We start from the raw sequence: 18,513 nt of genomic DNA, 5'->3' as shown, positions 1-18,513 counted from the left end.
GCGCGTCGTATTGCGCATTCGCGAGCGGCCGTCGAGCAGGAGCAGCACCGACCGGACGGATGCGCGCGCGGTACCGCCGCATACTTTCGTTGTCTTGTCCCATTTCTATAATCACAAACAAAAATGGCGTCTGCTCTGTCTTGTTCGGATGCGATTCGCGTTTGTTGACGTATTCGCATTGAATTATCGTGTCGGCCGATTGAAACGACGACCGCACTCACAGGCGTCGGTATACACCAATTCCTGTGATACTATACAATCGGATTGCATACAACACATTTTGTCGTCTGCATCACACACACATACAAGGTACGTTTTTTTACGTTTTTTGCTTTTTTATTTATTAAAAATTGTTTACGTCTGTTTTGTCATTTACGGCACACATCTTCCCCCCCGAAACTAGACGATAATGACAATAACGACAACAAAAATACGAACAATTTTCGTAGTGTAATTGATTTAAATAATAATAATACGATATCGTTATCCGCTTTGAGCCCCTGACCATAAAATACTTTTTTGCGTCAATAGATTATCGTTGCACATCCGTTAATTACGTGTCGTATGTGAGCGTGCGTGCTTACGTTTGCGTGCCCTCTATATATCTACGGCTGGAAATTGGAATTAAACCGTCGCGCGCTCGTGCGTGTGTGTGCGTTTGTGTGGGGACAATCGTTATCAGAAATACGCACTACCTATAATAATATAAAGGTCAAATTATGTCGATTTTCATACGACCCTTACCATAAAAAGAAGGAAGAAAATCATTTCCCACCTCGTACGGGTTCTCCGTAAATATATCGTTCTAATATTATGGTAATGATAATTATTACTTATATTATCGTTGTTTTAGTTTTGAAAGCCGATCAATACATCAGTATTAGCATTTGCCTTGTTTCATTGATATCTGAAAAAAATAATAAAAAAATTATTTTTCGTGCGTCAAAAATACTAATGTGTTTTGTCGCGTTCTTGCTAATACTTTGCGTTTTTCCACACACATTTCCATCTGCAAATTTTTCCATAATAGGACTACGTCGTTTGGTTGTTATCATCATAGGTGCAATTTGAGTTTTAAATTTGGGAGGGCTATTATAATTTGCATGTATGTACTGTGTGTATGCTCCCTGAGATATATAAAGGTGGAAGGGTATATTACAAACCATTTGGGGGGCTATGATTGATTTTGAGGGGGCTACGCCCCCCAAGCTTCCCTCAAATACGCTTATGGTTATCATTACTATTAAGCGTGTTCTAGTGATGCAGTTTTGAGCAACCCGATTTCTAGTTTAGTGAACAACAATATATAATATAATAATAGTTTGCTAAACTAGTAACCAGGTTACTTAAAACTGCATCGTCAAATACTGCTAATTATTATTTTTGATAATAAAAATTTAAGACATAACAATTTTCTATTTTTTGTTAACGATATCTTCGAAAATAGAACGCGTTTACACGAGTTTGTTTAACCCACAATCAAAGAAACGTTGGTTTATTTAACGTTTACTCTAGGATTACAATAATATTGGTACAGAGATAGACACTATTCGTTTTGTAAAATCTTATTGCGTGATAAAAACAAATCGATTAAAAAATGAACGATACGATATGATATAGTTGGTACACTCGCGAGTCACGATTAATAAATTAATAATATGTAGCGTTCTTTATCGTATTTAAATATTTTTTAAATTACTTGTTATATTATTATTAATATTATTTAGGTAGCCTTAATATTATGTACCTTGATAATTATAATTAGTTCTTTAAACATTTAACATAATTATGATAGTGATAACAGGAGTTAAAACCTTCAATGTTCGTTATCTTTATAGTTAATTTTATCGGAGCTATACAGACTTTAAGCGCGAGATGGATGATATTAGTCTGCATTTTGTTGATATACTGTCTCTGGTTTTTCGTTCCCCGTCGTTTCTGAGGTCATTAAAATATTATAAATTTTTCAGTTACGATGACAGTGAGAGTTATTTCTATAGTTGTTAACTATACTGATATTGAATATTATTAATTGTCTCTAATTTTTTTGTTTATTTTAGTTAAAAAAATTTATTTTCATTCATTTTAAAGATTCTGTAATCATTCTTACTCATAATACCATATATGTATTGTTTATTTATGGAGTATAATCTTGTAACCCATTTCGTAATCTAAGAAGATCTGCAGATTTCCTAGTTAACACTTGTTTGTTCTACAAATGTAAGTTTATTCATATGTAATAAAATCAAATTTTCAAATTTAGTTTGCATAGTTTTTATAAGATCAATAAGGCAATTGTTTCATTAATTTAATAAAAATTATATTCATAATGATGCGCTTCATATTGATTATTATTTATTGTGTTAAATTCTACCTAAGTTAATCTTGTTAAAATTTAATAAAACAACTAAAATTTCAATTTTGAATTTACCTAATTAGTAAAACCTACCCGTTTTCTCAATGATTTTTCATGTAGATATAATATTAAATATAAATATAATATGTTTATAATTAATAATATGAATAAGTTATAGAAAAAATATTTATCAACTATTGTTTTGTGGATTTCAAATCAGTAAAATCAATCTTTTAAAAACAATTTAGGTGTAAATTTGAAATGTTTATATTTATTTTTGATTATTATGGTGCTTATTTTTATGAATTGCATTTACAAGCAGAACACATTAATCTGATTAAATGTTTGCTGTCAAAATATTTGGATAAAATATCTTTTAATGGAACAAATTGTGTTAATTTATTTAGTACCTACATCAACTATTAAATAACCTATAAACATGTTATTATAAAAAAAAACTTTTACGAATTGAATGATTCTTGTTTGCTCTCGAAAAGCAATTTTAGAAATAATAGATAACATGTAAATGAAAATCACTATTAGGTCTTCCTAAATAATTATACGCGCTCAACCAAAACATTCATTTCCTATTGATGTCTGTTATTGCTACTTTGATTTGTACCTTAACTTCCTCCTTTCTTTATTTTTTTACATTTCAATAAAAATATGGAAAAAAAATCGTAAAATAAAATAATAATGAAACATTCTTATTATAAACCATACAATTTTGATGAACCATTTATGTTTTTAATTTAAGTATATTTAATACATTCATATCATTATTTAATGGACTTAAAAAAAGTAATTTATTCGTGGTATTTACTAATGATGAGGATATTAATTGTGTAGAGTTTAATAATTTGGTGGCACTCTTAAAGTCATGATACGAAATTGAGTATCTTATAGTTTCGTGCTGTTTCACGTGTCTTATCATCTGTCAGAATTTTTTTCTGATGTTGATAAATATTAAGTAATAACACAATCGCGATTCGCGTGGTATTGACGTTGACGTGTTTATGTAAATTATAGTATATTGGCATACGCTCTAAATCTATTCTTTCGTAATTTTTAGAAAAAAACATTTATAATTTGTTATTGATTTATCATAGTAACTAATTTATTATTTACTTTATTTACTGCGAATTAAATGTCTATAAAAATTTCAATACATATTTTCAGACGAAAATACAATTTTGGATGAAATAATAATATAGTGTATACTGTATAGTATACTGTATTAATTTAGTAAACATATTAATATTTCGAAGTATTTAAAAAAAAAATGTGTGTGTGTTCTTATATAAAAATAAACAACTAAAACTATTCTCAACAATATAATTAGCATGTAAATTGCAGCTATTTCACAACATGTTCTCATTTGTTTTGTGTAACACTGTTGATAATAATATAGTTGTTGAAGTGTACGTGTATCTATTATTTTATATGATAACTTTTATTGGTGGGATTTATTTTATTTAAACCGTTTAGTAGTAGATTTTTGATAACAAATGGTTGTACAGTTAATATGAAAAGAAATAAATGTTTACGTTCATTAAGTTTTTATCTGTTGTGTGTTATTTTAAAATATCAAAATTTAACTAATTGTAATTGATAACTATATTATAGTATCAAATTATATTTTTTAATTGACAAGAAATATATTTTTAGTTGATAATTTTAGATTCAAATATAATGGTAATAATTACTATGTTCTGAAACTTAACGAGCAATACAAATCCTAAATAATTTTAAATATTTTCCCAACAAACAGAAAATGTCATTTATTGTTAAATATAATTATAGTTATGCATAATAATATTTAAATATAGCTAGATTTTTGATTCCTGTTACGTTGATTATAAGTGTAGTGTTCAACCGGCAATAACTTGTTTTTGAAAAAAAAAAAGTTCTCTCAGTCAAGGTTGTATGTCTCGTGTAGGTGCTTTGATTTTGTTGTCGATTTTTCTGCGCATGTCGGTCGTGGCCTGTACTTTCAAAATCGCGGATCGTCTGATTCGCCGCCGCCGTTGTTTACATTTTGCCGGTCACCGTTGATGTCCGTCAATCGTAGACCGTAGTAATGCATACATTTCGTGTATCAGGTGACAACGAAGGGTATTGTGTAATTATAACAATGACGATATTATTATTATATTGCAAAACGTATACACAGTCGCCGAGACCATAATATTATTATGGCAAGAGAAGGGAATTATTATAATAGTACATAATAGCTGCGATCGTGTGGAAGGAGTAGAAGAAAAAAATATTTAAAAAAAAATCCTATTGACGAAAATTACGCAGTTAACGTCGACTATCCATGCAGGCTAGATCAGACCCTGAGAACGACGACGGTTACAAGCATAGAAATTAGGAGCAACCTTGGTAGTGCCCGAAGCGTATTTTGTCGTTTTGAGCGTGTCCCCGGTCCCGCGCTGCTAGTGCGGTCGGAAGCTGCCGCTGCACCGTATTTTACGAGATACGTTCGGTCTGATCGCAGTGTGACCAACCGTCGTCGACATACCACGTAACGGCGGCGGCGCAGAGTTTGTTTTTTCATCGTTTTTTCACGATCCATTGGCCGCACACGAAAACACATCGGTCGCTGCTCCCCTCCCATCGTGACCCCTTCTGTAGACTTGCCCAGCAACAGCAGCTGCTGTTGGCTCTCGACCATGTCTTGCGCGTGTTTATTTTTATATTATTGTATTATTATTATTATTATTATTATTATTATTATTGTGTGTACCCGCCGCCCGTGTGGTGTTGGTACCAACTACCAATTCCGATTTTTATAAAATCAATAATCTTACTACAATATTTTTATTACAATAAATATATTATTTAGATATTCAATACATGTATTTAATTTAGATTTGTACAAACTAAAAATGCATACAAAAAAATCATCAGTGAGCGCGGGGATGAAATGGGGTTGACCTTGTAGGTGGTGGGAGTTGAGGAGGGTTGTCCGATTGGCCCCAAAAAATAAGTAACGACTAACGATATTTTGTTTCCCGGCTCAGTCGACGACTTTCACGTTGCACGCAGCGGTCAAATGTCAACGACCCCGCTGCCGTGTCGTCGTTGCGAACGATTTTCTGCGTTACTATTTTTTTTTCATCTTTGGATTGTTGTTTTCCGCCTTTTTGCACAACCAAACTATAATAATAGTAGTACTAATAGTTCGCGTAACGCACGTGACGGTCGTAGTTTTTTGGGTGGAAGGGAAGCTTATTGACTGATGCAATTTCCATCGGTTATTATCTTTCGGATGTCTCGGTAGCAAAAAAACATAAATCTGTGCATAATAAACCTATCTAACTGTAACGGACGCAGCGGCATCCGCGGCGTCGTCGTCGGAGGGGAAAGTCCCGTTGTTTGCGCGTGTAAAGCGTAGCGAAAGGGAACTAAAAAAGAAATACGAATCGAAACATCACGCATTCACGCCATAATTATTGTATTCGTTGGCTACAGTGTGACCGCCGTGTCGTCGGCCTAGGTCTTATACATTCCGCCATTGTACATAGTAATACATCGTACATACATTGTTGTACGCATAAAACGTATGCGCACAGTAAAACTGTATTTACTATGTAGGTACTTTCTAATTGTGCGCACCGACATGGGGGCCGCGATCGCAAAACGTAACGGACTCCGTTTCATAACAACAACAAAAACAATAACAATAACAATATAATAACAACAACAGACGAAATGTTTTTGGCACTTAAATCTCGTACTTTCGGGGGTGTTTATAATATATACATTTTTATTTCAACGTCTGTACATGAGCACGGCAATAGTAAAATAATATTACAAGTTTTGAAGTTTCACAAATTCAGCAATCAACCACACATAAATTCACTCACTCACCACCCTTAGTTATCGAGCTATGACCGCCACCGCCGTCTACTGTACAATATTATTGTAAATTATACAGAGCGAGTGTGGTGCGTTTTATCGCGCGCTTAGTACGCGTCCCAGATCAATTTTTATTGTCGCGCCGTGGCGAACGGGCGACGGTAGTTGTGACGGCGGTGTCCAAAAAGGAGGTGGTTGTGGCGGCGGCAGCGTTGCTTTGGTAGTGCCGGTGGGGTTAGGTGGTATCGTCGGCGACGGCGACGGCGGCGACGGCGGCCGAGCGAGTGAAGATTGGCCGAACGGAATAGGTGAACCGGATCGGCGGCGATTGGCCGACAGTAGAACGATGCCCTCTCGCGCACTGCACGGTCGTGCTTCTGTATTTTTCGGCGTCGTTCGCGTTTTCGTTCGCCCGTCGTGTTTTCGTTCATCTCTCACCAAAACGCGAACACATCTCCACCCCACGAATATATTAAAGTCATTATAATATTGTTATTATTTTTGTTCAACGAAAATCAACAAGAATTGCGCATAAATCGTTTTAAATATATAAATATTAACTATTAAGTACCTAATAATGATAATTAAATGATAATACATACATTGTTACAAATAATATGTTAGTATTAAGTGAATAATCTCTAATAAAAACGCGTCTGTGTTATTAGTGTAAGTGACAAATATCTTAATCTCTGTGGAATATTGGATATACCAGTCTGAAGGTAATTTATTATTGTTATTTTTCTTTCTTGTTCGGCAATAACAGTATTTTTATAATTTTTCAATCAGATCGTCACTTAGTAACTTGGAATATTTTCATTTTGCATAATCTAGTATTATAATACGACTTCAAATTGTGGTGTTAAAAAAGCAAATAAAAACGTTACGCGTTGACAACTATTTTTTCCTTTCTAAATGTCGGTCTAAAAGATAACTTATGAGAGATTTAAAAACATTTTCTAAAACCATTTCGTTACTACTCATAATATAATTGGTGTTCACACTTAACATTTTTTACAGTAATTGTAAGTAGTTTTTCATTTCAAAACATTTTATAAAATATTGTGGAAATATCGACCCCACGGATCGATTTTTATTTTTACAAGTAAATGACATTTTGCAGTGATGTCGTGTACTATTGCGAATTTCCCGTAAGGCCGTTTTAATGTTGGTATCACTGTGCTTAATTCTGATATTTTTGATAATGTTAAGCGCCAGTGCGACATTTAGATATATATTTTTGGTTCATTAAGATTTAATTATGTTAATATTTGCTTTGTTTTTTGTAATTTTTTATAAACAAGTATGTTTGTTAGGACTCTAGACTAAGTTACTAAATCGTCTGGGTTTTAAAATCATGTAAAAGGGTTGTGTAATGATGATTATATATATATATATATAAAAAGAAAATGATTTTAAATTCGCTCAGCGGGTGTGATAACTTTTTAACTTGAACTTAGATTTCCCTTACATTATATATTATTTTATTTCAACAAAATTGTGCTTTCGTAAAACTTTGTTGAATTGTTTAGGTATGTTTTTATTATGTTTAATTTTAATATTCTTTTAAATTATATATCTAATAAAATATAATAATTATATTTGATAGGTATTTGTGTTTTTATATTAAATCCCATATTCTATCAGAAGTGCGTCGTGCACCTAGTAAATATAAAAACTTAACTAAGTCTTATCATTGTATCTGAAATAGCATGACTTGCATACTTAGTTTTAACATAATGATATAAATTTTAAAATAGGTTTTCCTAAAGTTTGACGTTCAAAACAGACGACAAAACATCAATTTTATAATTTTTTATTGTAATGATGTGAACAATTTTTAATGATTGATTATGATCATATTTTTGAACTCTCTCACTGAACCCATAATATTATTTTAAATAGTAAGTTTTGAACTTTATACTAAATTTTATCTATTGATTTTTTGTAAGATACTATAGTAACATTACTAGTACACACTGGTATGTAAATCAGAAAAAAATTTACAAAATTTTATATTTATTTTAATTAATGATGAGAAATATTTTAAAATGATTAATTGTGATCATAATTTTGAACTCTCTCACTGAATGTTTAAATTTTAAAGTAAGCTTAAAGTAATCCTTTTTTTTGTCTTAATATTCTTATAATAAAATTGTATATAATAATATAGAATGATGAGAAATAAAATTAATGATAAATTATGAACATAATTTTGAACTCTCTCACTGAACCCATAATATTATTTTAAATAGTAAGTTTTGAATTTTATACTAAATTATATCTATTGATTATTGTAAGATACTATAGTAAAATTACTAGTACACACTGGTATGTAAATCAGAAAAAAATTTACAAAATTTTATATTTATTTTAATTAATGATGAGAAATATTTTAAAATGATTAATTGTGATCATAATTTTGAACTCTCTCACTGAATGTTTAAATTTTAAAGTAAACTTAAAGTAATCCTTTTTTTTTGTCTTAATATTCTTATAATAAAATTGTATATAATAATATAGAATGATGAGAAATATAATTATTGATAAATTATGAACATAATTTTGAACTCTCTCACTGAACCCATAATATTATTTTAAATAGTAAGTTTTGAATTTTATACTAAATTATATCTATTGATTATTGTAAGATACTATAGTAAAATTACTAGTATACACTGGTATGTAAATCAGAAAAAAATTTACAACATTTTATATTTATTTTAATTAATGATGAGAAATATTTTAAAATGATTAATTGTGATCATAATTTTGAACTCTCTCACTGAATGTTTAAATTTTAAAGTAAGCTTAAAGTAATCCTTTTTTTTTCTTAATATTCTTATAATAAAATTGTATATAATAATATAGAATGATGAGAAATATAATTAATGATAAATTATGAACATAATTTTGAACTCTCTCACTGAACCCATAATATTATTTTAAATAGTAAGATTTGAATTTTATACTAAATTATATCTATTGATTATGGATAGATACTTAAGTTAAATTACTATACTCTGTCCAGCAAGAGAACACCCCGCAAACCGACCAAAATTAGTTTTTCTGCGCATTCCCCAATGATACTCAGCCATGACAAACCAGTTTTGATAGCATAGTGACGTGGGGTGATGCGTAGAATTGGCGCATTCTCTCGTTGGACAGACTATAGTAAATATTTAGGCATGTAAATCAGGAAAAAAATTACAACATTTTCTATTAATTTGAATTAATGATGAGAAATATATTAAAATGATTAATTGTGATCATAATTTTGAACTCTCTCACTGAATACTTAAAGTAAGCTTAAAGTAATTTTTTTTTGTCTTATATACTTATAATAAAATTGTGTGTAGTAATATCAAATGATTAATATATTTAATGATAAATTATGAACATAATTTTAACTCTCTCATTGAATTAAGTTCAGCTCTTCAAGTTTTATGTTGAGAGTAAATTTTTTTTTTTTAGAGTAAATTGACCTATTATCAACTTTCAAAGTTAAAACATTATTTCTGTTTTTTTATTGGCTTTTTACAATATTTGTACTTTTAAACAAATTATTAATAAATAAAATATTAAAATTTAATAATGTATATAAATTGTTTAAAAATTAAAATATTGTTAAATAAGCTGAGAAGTGAACACAGATAGTGTTCTTACCTTAATGTTTAAAAATAGATTAGTTTCCTCTAATATGTAAGGTAAAAATACTAAACTGTAACTTCTAATTTCATGATATGTTATGGCGTAAGAGAAGACATCACACGTGGTTATGGCATATTTTTAATATTATTTTAAATAGTTGATTATTTATACTAAATGTATTTATGTAAATTAGAACCCACTTCTTTAACACCGCATGTCCTGTATTTCTCTTACTACATAAACTTATTGTGTATTAGCTGTATAAATTGTTTATTTATAATAAAAAAAAAAAAATAGTTGATGTTTTGTGTTCACTAAATTATATTTTATTGACTATGGATATGTATTGTAGAGTCTATATTATATTATATAGTAGTTAATTAATGATGAGAAATGTATTAAAATGATAAATTGTGATTATAATCTTAAGTTTTCACTAAATGCACTTTTTGTGGTAAACATTTATTTTATAAAACACATATATAGCGATGTTTAGTTATAGTGATTAACAAAATATGTCTATACTTGGATGGAGAGTTAAGATTATAACATTTTTAACACTTACGTGTTGTAGGTTGTCATATTTATAGGATTTTACGCATATTATACATAGTTATCAACATCCTTATTTAATTTTGTGTGCGTTAGTAAAATATTGTTTAATTGATACTTTATTTCAATATAAAATTTAACAAAAATCAAATATTTATACATGTAGATACTTCCCTTAATTATTTGAAATTCTTCAATTTGATTGTTTTCTTTAATTGGTAAATCATTGAACAATTCTATGTTAAATAAAACATGAATATTTGACTTATAGAACATATAAATGATAAAATTAACATTTTACTCTTTCCAGTTTTATTATATTATTGTCAACTACTGTGTTTAAACAGATGCCTATTTTCATACTGTTTATTAAATCAATCTGTTTAGTATTATACTGTAAACACCTGTGGTTAGGTTAACGTTAACCAAGAGAGTATTTGTTAATATATTTTTTTTAATGTTTTAGACTTGGTATATGCATCAATTTGCCAAAGAATAAACGGTTATAAGTCTAATGGTTATAATATGTGTATCTAATATAAATGATTCAAGCGCTGTACAAAAAGAGGTTAGTTAATTTTTTCAATTTATTTGATTAATATTGTTAAATTGTTTAGCAATGTTTATTAAACGGCATATTTTTGAATTACCTTGTTTAATGATATACATATTATAAATAATAGGTACCTATAAAAGGTTTCTGATTAAATAATTATCAATTTTAAAAGTACTTCATACAAGACATCCTCCGACTCTTAACCTAACTCTAGGTTATTTAAGTTAACCATGTTTTTAATTTAATATAAATATATATTAGTTGTATCTACGAAAACTAATTATTTATCATTTGTTTTAATGTTCATACAATTTTTCATGATTAAATAAGTAGGTATTAGGTAATTATATAAATTACTTTTTTGTCTTTTGTATTTTGATAATTTCGTTAAACTAAATTGAATAACATTATTTTATAACTTTAGTAACCCTATTCGATTTTATAATTCTTTTTTCATATTAATTTAGTGTTGAAAAAAATTATACAATTGATATTTATTATTAAGTGATTTAAAAAACATATATTTTCATATAGTTTGCACATTTAGATCCTATCTTAAAAAATTAAATTATTTGTATAAATATTAATATTGAAAGAAAAATGTTGCTTAACATGTAACTTTTATTACCTTAATGTTAATAATTATAAATTTTTCTTAATGAAAGTAATTTAAAAAAATTATAAAATGTATGTGTCACATTGTAAAGGAAATATTCTATATAATGTACCATAATTTATCAATTTATAATATCTGTTGATATCAATTGATCATACTTATTACTTAATATTAACAATAGACAAAAATTCAACAAATTATATAACTGGGCTTTGAAGGAGTAAGAACTAATGACATGGGCCATGGGCGGCAATTAATGATTATAGTCTAGGTTTAGGATGTTTATGATTTTGCATATTTTTTTAGGTTGTCCATAGCTTCCATTTTTATATAGAAATGTGTTTCATGATATCTATTTTCAAAATATCAAAATTTTATTTTACATATAATTTTATATTTTACCATTTTTTATTTACAAGTGCATTATTTGTGTCCTTTTCTGTTTTTAAGCGCGTATTTGTCGGTTTTTGATGCAAAATGCTGAAAAATATATATATTATTAACCAAATCTGAAATAAGTTTGATTATCTGTATTTGTCAAATTATCACTTATTTATTGTTAAGAATTTAATATGGTTATACGGAGTAAAGGTACCTACTTAAATATTATATACGTTTCAGCACCAATAAGACGATGACTTACAACGGAACATTTAAAACAAACAATAATTATTCAATGTAACTCTTTTTAAAATATGTGTTTTTTATATTTAATTTAATTTCATATAGTAAATAAAAAAATTTGAAAATGTAATGGACAATACAACGAGCACATAAAATTAGCATCGGCCCAATTTGTTTATATTCTATTAAGAGGACGATATATCCGCATCTGTTTTCTCTGTCTTAGTAATGTAGATCATAGCAAATTTTCGTTCAGCAGAACACATTTTGTGATGTTAGCTTTAATATTAGAGTAAATTTACCAATTATCAAATTTAAATGTAAGAATGTTATCTGTGGAATCTCGTAGCCTTTATTGATATCATAATTTATAAGTGAGTTATGGTTATGTAAAATATTCAAACTTTAAAATGCTTGTAACTTGCTTAAATATTTAAATACCAATAAAAGCCTATGAGATGCCCTAGATAACATTATTACCTTTAAGTTTGATAATATTGACTCTAATATTAAAGCTAACATCACAAAATGAGTTCTGCAGAAAGAAAATTTGGTATGATCTACATTAGTAAGGTATAATGCCCTCTTAATAATTAAATTTGTCTACATATGTATTTATTGTATTTTTTTTGTCCACATTTCTTTATTTTTTAATGCATATTTTTCAAAATTTTCACGTATAGTTGGTTTTTAGTGCATATATGCATATACATATATTCATTCATTTTAGTTGCATAAAAACATTCTAACCCTACTCTAGTGATTACAAAGATTATTTCGGGAATTCTCAATTCCTCTCATAAAAGTAACGCAATAAAAATAAAACAATAAAACACTATAATAATATAATTATGTTGATAAATATAGATATTATTATGGATATTGGGCCCCGTTTTTCAACAACAAATTAAATAGCATAACTATAATAAAAATAAATATTTTTATTTGACTTAAACATTAGACTTCAATGTAATTATTTTAAATAGATGCGGGGTGCCGTCGGGACCTCCTGAGCCAACAATTAGCGGCATTGCCTCGGCTGCCTTTGAGGTTGTTGTGGCACACAACAAATGTATAGATTATTATGTTTTGATTAATTTATTTATCTTGTATTAGACCATAATGTATTAACATTATTTAATTTTTAAATTTTTTTTTGTTAACATTTAATTTTAAATAAGAAACAAATAACACTTAAATATTCATACATATAACAAAAAGTTATGGTATTGTAAAAATTAAGATTTTCAATTCAGATAACCACTAGACTGCATCTCCTTTTAGGGAGTGGCTTTATGCCTCCGGAGGTAAGATAGGTATTGATTTATTTCGATAAATGTTGATAAAATATTTTTTTTTTTTTGAGGTTTTACTGTAATATCAATAAATCATAAAATATTCTTTTTATTTTTTTACATTCAAAACATATTATATAGTAGCATTGCATAAAAATCTCCTTTTTTTTATTTAATTGAAATTGTAAATGATAAGAAAAACAATTTATAAATCAGGAGTATAATTGTATGTATATGATACCCTCTAAAAAAAAAAAAAATTGTCTCATTTAGTTTTGTTGTTATCCATATTGAACCCTGTTTTATTTTCTACATTTTTGGAACAATACATAAAAATAATATACATTTAACAATACATAATTTATAGATATTTCTTTTAGTTACAATATTTTCAAGTTAATAAAATATATATTTTTTTTTTCAGGAGGAAATAAAGACAAACGGAAATAGGAGCTTGATGGTAATTAATAATCAAACAAGTATTTTTTATTTAGTTCTATAAAATAAATGTTATAACTATTTAAAAATTTAAATTTAAATACCTATGTTAGCTTTATTTAAATTAAAAGTGGATTCTTATTAAATATATATTTTTTATTATTCATTCTTTTTTTATACATAAATTTCATGTGCTAATTTATTTCTAATTTATTGTTAAGATATATTGTAGATTCTTTAGAACCAAATATATACATACAACTTTGTAAAAACAAAGAATGTAAATATAAAATATTTTATTGATTTTATTTCTGATATAAAGTATTTAGATAATTATCTATGTTTATTATTATTATGAAAATTATATTATATTAGAGTTTAGCTCTTCTTTAATGTTTTGTATTATATATATTTATTTAATATTAATAGAAGTTCTACGATAATTAATTTATAATTAAACTAATATAAAATAAACTTTTAAATTAATTTTAATACATAATACATAAATCATTCATTTATTATAATTATTACTAATAAATTTATTAGATTTATTGTATATACTTATCAAAATTTCTATTATTTTAGGATGATATTGTGTGTGCCACAAAAGTTACCTTACCATCCAACTTAAGTTGTAATAATGCCTTGTCTTTAAGTACAGGTAAAGAATAATATAACAAATCTTCCTAACCTTGAGTGTTACTTATTTAAAAATTATATTAATATAAATAATATATTTTTAAATTTATTAGAATGGTGTAATGTCATTGATAAGGCTGATCACTTTGCTGTAATAGCAAGAAATAAGATTACCGGGGTGGTAGTTGGAGGAGGAGCTGGCTCCCTCTGCCATTCCCGACAATCATCACCATCGTTTGTGTTGCATTTGCCCACCATCCCCCTAAATTGGTCTGTGATATCCAGCTCAACATTTAGATTTACTAGAGATCCTCCGTCCCATCAACAAACACAGGTAAATTATTGAGTTTGTCATATTTTAACTGAATGTACAGTTAAATACTAATATTATTTCATTAATGAATGTAATACTGATTTTAAATTATTTAGCTTTAAAGTAAATACCTATTATATTATCATTGTTGTAAACTAAACAACTAATTATGAAAATATTTCTTAAAAATAAATTGATATATTTTATTAATTGTTATAGGATTTGTATGGTACGATGGTAACTGCCAGTGACGTTGATAGTTCTACAAGGGGGGGAACTGGAAAACGAACCTTGCTGGCTTGCTACTCTGGTGCTCACATTAAAGATGTTACTACTACTATTAGTTTTAGGGTTAAGTCTAATTGTTCAACAAGTGATAATGACAGTGATGATCAAAGCGCAATGTACAAAACCATTCCATTTAACAAACTTTATGTTGATCCGATCGCACAGTACAAACGAAATTGGGGTATTTCCACTGTATGTCGTTTGTTAGGAGGTGGTGAAACAACTCTGGCATCTGGTAACGGTACAGCTACAGCTGGTTGGGGAAATCCCGGCACTACACAAGTACCCGCATCTGTCACTGGTACTTCGAACTGGAATACAAGTCCACTTGTTGATGGTCAATCTCCACCAAATGCTGTCTCTAATGGCCCTTGGCAACAAAGCCCTCAGTCCTCTAGTACCAGCTCAAATAATACTAGTCAAACATCTAACATAGGTATTTTGGAATATTATTTACTTTTATGTATTGTTTTTAAGTAATTATATTAATAATGTAATTTATTAATAGGTAATAAAGGACAAAGTTCAAACCCTGGATCATCAAGCGGCAATGGTACTATATCTACATCACAGGCCACTAATCAACAAAATACTACATCATGGGCTCAGGCAGCTGGAAAAAACCTACCTGCCTCTTCAGTACCTCAGGTTACTGGTAATTCATCAACAACAACTACTACAGCTAGCACTACTTCAGGCGCAGTTTCTAATCCTCAATCTAGTAATTCACCTCCAACAAATGGTGGGAATGGAGCTACTAACTCCTCAACTAAACAACAATTGGAACAAATAAATACAATGCGAGAAGCTTTATATGCTCAAGATGGATGGGGCGGCCAACATGTTAATCAAGATAGTCAGTGGGATGTTCCGCATAGTCCAGAACCTAATACTAAGGATGGACCATTAACAGGATTAACTGGTGGTCCTGGATGGAGCAAAGTCAATAATGGTACAGATTTGTGGGAAGCAACTTTACGAAATGGTGGACAACCTCCTATACAAGTAATTTATTATAACTTAAGTTAAAAACTAATACCTTAATATTAGAAATCTTTAAATTATTTCATTCTTATTTATAGATTCCAGTACAAAATGCATCTAAAACACCTTGGGGACATACTCCAGCGTCCAATATTGGCGGTACTTGGGGTGAAGATGATGATGTTAGTAGTGTAAGTGGAGCAGAAGCAAATACAGGTAATTGGGGCATAAATCCAACTACTACTATGAGCAATCAGTGGGGTCAAGGACAACCTCCTCCACAAGGACCGGGTGGTCCAATGTGGGGAGGGCCTCCTAAGAAAGACATTGGACCTGAAGGTCAATCCTGGAATTCTGGCAATACTGCATGGAATGATCTCAATCGGCCACCAGGATCTATTGATCAGGGTCCTCATCGTCGAGACATTTTACCGAATGGAATTGTTGATCATAGGTAATTTTATAAGCAAATATTTTAGTTAAGATAACCTTCAATTACAACATTTCTATTTAAATAATACAAGTTAATTATATATTTTTATTTATTTATTAATAGCAGAGGAATTGGTAGTGATGCTCGTGGTGGTATAAGTGGTCGTTTGAATGGTACTTTATCAGGTGGTGGTGCTGGTATGGAACCTATGTGGGGTGGACCACCACCACATCACATGCAACATCATGTTCAACCTCCATCAGTTGGACCACCACCTTCAGTTATAGCTACACCAGGTGCAAAACTTGGACAAGGACCTGTGCCAGGTAGTTTATCATTGTTTTAAATATTATATTTAATAATTATAAGCAACTGGAGTTAAAAGGTTTAAATTTAAAAGCATAATAATAAATACTACTTGTTCGTGTAAATCAAATTGTTAATTTATACAAAATCTATAAAAATATGATTGCATTTTAATGCTTTGTAATTAAAACTAATTTATCTCTTAGTTTATAACTATATTCAATTTTTGATTTATGACTTACATGATTTTATGAATTTAATAAGGATAACACTAATCTACTTACTGGCTGCTAACTTGAATTACTTGATGTCCAAATAAGTTCTGTTAACAACATGTATGGAATTTATTTTAAAATTCATCTTAACTTTTTAATATATTATTACTTGGTATAAATTACTACCTAAAATATTTGAATCATTTTAAAAACAAATAATTATTTAAAATGTAGGTCTTTGTATCAGTTATATTTTGTTCTGCTTTAGAGCAAGTGTTTTTTTTTTATCTACTCTGCCCTTTTTTTTATCTATCAACATATTCATACATAACTAACATAACATTTTTAATACTTATAATTTTTACTTTTAATATCAATTTGTAAATAAAAATATAATTTAATCTCTTTGTTGTTCATTAAAAATATACATTTTTATAAGATATATAGATTTAGAAATATCTATTTTGACTTTAACAGGACATGAATTTTTTTATTAGATTCTGATACATTCTTACATGAGTATATTACTTATAAAAGCAAAATCATTTTAGTATCTTATCTTAAGAGTAATATTAGCATATTATGCAAGTTATAACTAAAATTTTAAATTAATATAATTCAATTTTTTGATTAAAAATTATTCTATTCTATTGTATAGAAGTTTTGTATAAATATTTTTTAAATACCATCAAATATGAAATATTTTAAATTTTGATGTATTAAAATTAAAAAATAATTTTCTTATAGCTGCTAAAATTTATATTAAAAAAAAAAAAAAAAAAAAATAGATTAAATAATATATAAACTAATTATAGTTAAATTTGTTTGTTGTATACTTAAGATGTATTAGCTTTGTACATGTTTAACTATAAATATCTATATAATTTATTATTAGTTATATTATTGATGTTGGTGCATGATTTACCAACAGTGATTGTAAAATAATTATAAATCTTCAAGCCTTCCCTTAGGTACACATTCTGGTTTCTATGTATTTTAGTTAAGTGGGTCTTTCTTAATATTGTATATAGATTATTAAAATTCACGTTTTGATCTATACATAATTGGTTAATAAACGTATGTTCCATTATAAACTAATATATTTATATCTTTGATTTAAAAAACTCAATTGTATTATATTTGTCTATAAAATTAATGAAGGTGGTGGTTAAGTTAAATCATTTTATTATGAGCATATTTTAGGTATTATATAATGACTGTTCTATTATACAAGTAATTAAATTGAAATATTTGTTAATAAGTTATGTATGATAAAAAAAAACATGTTTTAAGATGTTAACTTTGTCAAATGCAAGAACTTATATATTTTTCTTGATTTATTTTTTAGTACAATATAATTTTAAAATTACTTTTCAAACATTT

At 28.1% G+C, this 18,513-nt stretch overlaps 1 protein-coding gene across 7 annotated transcripts in view; it reads left to right on the top strand.

The window, feature by feature from the left end:
- The first annotated feature begins 51 nt into the window (after positions 1-51).
- LOC132922587 (protein Gawky) overlaps positions 52-18,513 on the top strand; it is a 34,641-nt gene continuing 16,179 nt past the window's right edge. For 2 of the 7 annotated variants that reach the window (XM_060986197.1, XM_060986172.1), the window contains exons 1-9: positions 52-309; positions 10,890-10,991; positions 13,939-13,974; positions 14,538-14,613; positions 14,705-14,925; positions 15,124-15,628; positions 15,701-16,197; positions 16,275-16,630; positions 16,733-16,935. In XM_060986197.1, the coding sequence (XP_060842180.1) occupies positions 10,938-10,991; positions 13,939-13,974; positions 14,538-14,613; positions 14,705-14,925; positions 15,124-15,628; positions 15,701-16,197; positions 16,275-16,630; positions 16,733-16,935 (1,948 nt within the window). In that variant the 5' untranslated portion in view covers positions 52-309; positions 10,890-10,937. Of the gene's footprint in view, positions 310-6,534; positions 6,943-10,889; positions 10,992-13,938; positions 13,975-14,537; positions 14,614-14,704; positions 14,926-15,123; positions 15,629-15,700; positions 16,198-16,274; positions 16,631-16,732; positions 16,936-18,513 lie in introns of those variants that run through there. The other 5 variants (XM_060986189.1, XM_060986222.1, XM_060986180.1 and 2 more) reach the window with 5 other exon arrangements.

Source organism: Rhopalosiphum padi, chromosome 1 (genome assembly GCF_020882245.1).
Source record: "Rhopalosiphum padi isolate XX-2018 chromosome 1, ASM2088224v1, whole genome shotgun sequence".
Lineage (NCBI taxonomy): Eukaryota > Metazoa > Arthropoda > Insecta > Hemiptera > Aphididae > Rhopalosiphum > Rhopalosiphum padi.
This window is presented reverse-complemented; position numbering and strand designations above follow the sequence as displayed.